At 34.6% G+C, this 5,463-nt stretch overlaps 1 protein-coding gene across 1 annotated transcript; it reads left to right on the top strand.

The window, feature by feature from the left end:
• The first annotated feature begins 3,077 nt into the window (after positions 1-3,077).
• LOC114760278 (uncharacterized) lies at positions 3,078-4,163 on the top strand. Its single transcript, XM_028949536.1, has one exon. It carries the CDS (start codon positions 3,078-3,080, stop codon positions 4,161-4,163), a length of 1,086 nt encoding a protein of 361 aa, XP_028805369.1.
• Positions 4,164-5,463: the final 1,300 nt, after the last annotated feature.

The following is a 5,463-nucleotide window of genomic DNA, read 5'->3' as shown; positions in this document are numbered from 1 at the left end:
CATTCCTTATAAAAATCAATAACATAATTCAAGGACAACCTTTGTCCCTTAAAGCTTCCACCTTTGTTCTTTAAATTTTAGAGTTTGTTTCCTTAAACCCTAAAAATTCCCTCTTGACTCATTCCTACATTATTTTTCATGTAGATTCCAAATATCTACTTGGATTTAACAAAATAAAATTCCTTCTTTCAGTTTCAGCTTGGCCGAACCACTATGGTTTACTTTTCAAAAATTACAACTTTGATTCTGTGGCTTCCAACATTTGTTCTTTAGGTTTACCCTACATTATTTTCCATTTTGAATATCATGGAAGCATCAAAACATTAAAAAACTCATCCTAGGTTCTAGTTTTCTTCTTGGCCGAATAGCACCTCTTGAAAACCAACTAAGAAAGCTTCCAAAACCAAGATCAAATCACTTGAAACTACTACAATTTAAAGTGTTCTAGCTAGTTTGAACAACAAAACTTCCCTCCCCTCTTTATATTTATTTCGTCCAGCACAATAAAAGGGAAAGAACCAGAATTTTCAACCATCAAAAATAAGATAATCAAGCAAGGAACAACATAGAATCAACTACCAACATTAACTCCAAGCTTACTTGATCCAAGATGGTTGCTTTCTCCTTGTTTCCACTTCAAGCTCACTCTTTTCTTTCTTGATCTCTCCTTGGTCGAAACATAGATATGAAAGTAGGGGAGGAAGACCTCACTTAATGCTCCTAAAATATCTCACCTACCAACATTAATGGATGCCAAGTGTCAAGTGCCTACTCTTTCTTGAATTTTCCCTCTTAATCATTTAATTCCAATTGTAATTAATTTTCAAAAGTCAAACTCTCCTCCACTTGAGGTGTGACACTTGGAAAAATTAATTACTCTCTAATAAGGGCTTGACAAGTGGTAACTTATAGGCCAAGCAAAGTGCAAGACTCTTATTAACACTTTATCGGTGCACTTTTACTCTGGGTTTTAACTTCTCTATAATTACAATGCTCTGGCCTCTATAATTATTTTCTATCAGATCCATAAATTATTCTCCTCATTTTTATCTTCCTGAATTGCCCTCTTTGTCTCCAATTTAACTTCCCAATAACTAAATAAAAAGGAAAACTAATTTCCTTCTCTTTAGTGACTTTTCCACATTTTCAGAGGTCTTCTTTTAATTTCATAATCTCTTGTAATTCCTTGGAATATCATAGAAATTTTCTTGGGATTTTATCCTCTTTAAAAATATTTATTTGGAATTTTCCAAATAAAAGGCCTTAAACTAGCTTAAATTGCCCTTAATTTCCTTTGTAATTTTTCTAAGGGCAAATTGGTCATAAAACCAATTTTATAATCTCATATAATTCTCAAAGAACCTTGTCCTTATTTTTTCTTAATTTTCTAAGGCTTGGAAATATTTGTTCATAACTATTCTTGGCCAATCTTCCTTGATTAGTCAAACTTTTCATAATTGGCTTGGAAAACTACAATAATTATTTTCCACCAAAATTCTTTTATTTCTCCTTGTCATTTTTTACCCTTAATTATTTAGAAACATTTCTTATTCCTAATTACCATAATGCTGGATGTGACAGCTATTAAGGAAACCTAATGGATTTGTGAAACTCCCAATATCTTAAGTGAACTATGATTGTCATCAAAACCATTCTCAAGAGATTTCCTATCATTCATTTCCATTCCATCATCATTATCCAAAAATACCAAAAATATAGTAGCTTAGGTTTTTTTTTAATTGTATTTAGTTTAGTTGCATTTCAATTTAATCTTAAAAACCAAACCCCTTTTCATTACATTGCGTGGCATTTAGTCTAACTTAGGTAATTAATAAAGGCTCCTAAAAGTGAAACAACCCCAGTTTGCACTATACTGCATAACTTGGATTTATATTTGATTGAGAACCCCAAGGCAAATGACAAAGGTCCTCATCATGTCCCAACCATCAATGCTCAAAATCAAACCTAGTACAATACTTCTATGAAGGATTATTGGTGTATTATAAGGAGACTATTGATGTTGCTGCATATGGATCAATCCTAGAGCTCACTCCTGATAATGCTTGGAGTCAACTAGAGAGGATGGCCAACAACAATCAATAGTACTACACAAGAGAATCTCAAGGAGGGCAATTATCTTCCACAAACCCTTTGCAAGATAGTTTGTTGGAGAGATTGTTACACATCACCGAAAAGATGGATAAAAGAGTGGAAAATTTAGAAAAACAAAGAAGTTTGAGAGCTGTAATGCCGTCAACTACTCATAAGCACTAGTTAAACCATCATGTGAATATTGTGCATCAACCATGCATATGAGTGATGATTACCCAAGTCACTATGAGGAAGTCTCTGCTATGTATCAAGGTAGACAAGGGCAATACTCACAGAAGAACCCATATTCCTCAACTTACAATAAGGGTTAGAGTGATCATCCCAATTTGAGATGGAAGACTAATGATGATAGGCAATTAAATTCACAATAGAGATTTCAGAATCAAAAGACACCCTTCGATTCAAACTCAAGAGTTATGGTCCCTACTCAGAACAACTCTTCTTCTCCAAAAGACAGTGTTACTGAGTTGGTTAAAGCTATGAAAGAAGGAATGAGTGATTTGGGTGAAAGGATTGAAAGTACTACAGCTTCTTCTAATTCCAAACTTGTTGCCATGGAAAGCAAGTTTGATAGCAAGTTTGAACAGTGGGAAAATAAAACAAACAATCTTTCTGGCCATGTCACTCAACTTGCTAACTCATTGAGTAAAGTACAAGCTAAAATTGGAGGAAATTTACCTTCCAACACTGTGGTGAATCCAAAGTCTCTGAATGCAATATCCTTAAGGAGTGGGAAGCAAGTTGGAGCTAATGAAAAGCAAGTGAGATTTACAGAAGAATGTTGTCACAAGGAATTAGATTCTACACCTATTGTGTAACCTGAAAGTAAAAAAGAGAGGTCACTCTTGCAATAAAAGAAAAATTCTCATACACATTCTGGAGATAAGGAAGAAGCTGAATCTTCCTAGGTGTAAGAGGAGAACATAGAAGTCATAAGTAACAAAAAACCAATACATGCTTCTCAAATGATCAAGCAGAAAGAGGAGGTAAAAATTTCTAATTTACCATTTCCTAATTCATTTCTAGTATCTAGAAAATTGTCTAACAATCAACTTGAGAAGGATGCTATGAATTTGTTTAGTAAACTTGCTGTGAATGTCCCTTTACTTGATTTCTTGAAAAGAGCACCTAAATACGTGAGATTTCTAAAGAAATTATGCACTAATAAGAAGAAATGTAAACCTAATGGGAAAGTGCAATTGGGCTCTAATGTATCTGCCATTTCTAAACCTCAACTCCCCATTAAATGTGCTAATCCTAGATCTTTCACAATACTTTGCACTGTTGGTCAACTGAATATTGCTAATGCTCTTTTAGACTTAAGAGCTACAATTAATGTGATGCCTCTTTCTTTATACACATCTTTAGGCATTCAAACAATTAAGAGCACTAGCATGTTAATACAACTTGCTGATATGACTGTTAGGAAGCCAAAAGGGTTACTGGAAGATATCATGGTAAAAGTCAAGGACTTGGTTATCCCTACAGATTTTTATGTTTTAGATATGGACGCCCCACCCCATATTCAAGAAACATTGATTTTGGGTATGCCATTCCTTAGAACTGCTAATACGGTAGTAAGTTTGAAAGATGGATACATAACCATAGAAGTAAGGGATAAGAAAATTCAGTTTGATGTTTATGAAGCAATGAAACACCCCTTTAAAGATTATTCACTTTTGGATGTCAATGCTATTGATTGTTTCATTGATGAGGCTAAGGTAGAGTATGAGTGTTCCTTGCATAAATTGAATGAGGAAGAAACTTTGGATACTGGTTTTTCTTTTCTTGATGTTAATTCTCTTTTTTGCCTTGATTCATTTTTGGATGATAAAGATGACGTGTGTAGTATTGACTCTTTGACAGTTGATAGCTCACTTTCCACTTTATCATCTTTTTCTTTTGATCTATCTTCTACTAATGATGAGGTATTTTCTCATGCATCAAGCCAAGAGCTTGGAAACGATTTTGTGTCTGATTTTGTAGAAATGGAAAAGCTGGCCCAAAGTATATTGACCAAGGAAAAGGAAGAAGTTAATGCAGGTGATTGAGCTCAAAATATTAGTTTCTTTTCATATCATTATCCATGATTTTGTCATACTTTCTGGTCCTTTTTAATGAAAATTGTGCTTAACTGAGATTTATGGTTCTTACTTTAAGTTAGTGTCATTTTGAGGATTAAATTGTCATAATTGGTTGTTAATTGGATTCAATTAACTTCTAGGACAATTGATACTTCAATTTGTTACTTTTTATTGTAGGACACTAAAGATTTGGGGCCAGAATTGAAGAAACCAAGGCAAAAGAAGCAAGAGAAGATCCTCCGCCTAAGTTCGCCGCGGCCAACATCTCACTTCGCCGCGGCGAAAACCCTTCCTTGAAGACAGGTCTCTGCCATGTTTCGCCGCGGCGAACATATTCTTCGCCGCGGCGAACCTCTCGAAGCAGCAATTCTCAGACCCGACCATTTCGGGAAATTTTGACCTACCCATCCCCATAAACCGACCCATGCACGTAAGTTTCGGGTTAGAAACCCTATTTTGGGTATGATGAGAGGGGATGACAATCATTCAGCCACCACCTACGTATCTTTCATCCTTTTCTCTCATTTCCACCTCAGAAACCCTAATCCCATTTCTATTTCTTCCATCTGCTGCTACCATGGCTGAAGAACAATATCTGGTTGGAGTTGATTCAAGAGTTATGACTAGCTAAGCTTCTCAACTCTTGAATATGGTAGAAGGAGCATGAGTTCACAAAGCTTCAAAGGGGAGTTAGCTTCATCTATAAGTTCTAGTTCTTTGTTTATGAATTTCTAGGTCTTAGGATTTGTAAATTTGGGCTGAACTATTTTGATTATGGTTGTAATCAATTCTGGATGATTGTCTTGTGTATTGGATTATTAGTGTTGAATTTGAGCTTCAATACATGTGGTTACATGTATGTTTTTATGCAACTCTTTTGATACTCTCTGTCTTGCATGGTAATGTGTGATTGTTGAGTTAATCTGGGCTTGCATTTAACCAAGTGCATTAATTAATCTTAATACACACACTAAGTGAGCTTAATAGGATCTTATGAAATGGGTACCATTGATTAAGATCCTAGACTTAAAGAGTTCTTTAAGGTGTTTCATTTAGAAAACTTGGTGATTTCTACTCCCATACTTATTTTGAACTATGATTGCTTCAAAGCTATATTCAAGAGATTACATATCATTAATTTCACTTCATTACTACTATCTAGAAAAATCCAAAAACATAGTCACTTAGATTCGAATTAATTGCATTTAGTTTTAGCATTTCATCAATGGATAAAAACACCAAAAACCCCTTTTTCATTACTCTGCAT

The sequence above is a fragment of the Neltuma alba genome, unplaced genomic scaffold, assembly GCF_004799145.2.
Source record: "Neltuma alba isolate B1F8T4 unplaced genomic scaffold, ASM479914v2 tig00010964_pilon, whole genome shotgun sequence".
Taxonomy (NCBI): domain Eukaryota; kingdom Viridiplantae; phylum Streptophyta; class Magnoliopsida; order Fabales; family Fabaceae; genus Neltuma; species Neltuma alba.
This window is presented reverse-complemented; position numbering and strand designations above follow the sequence as displayed.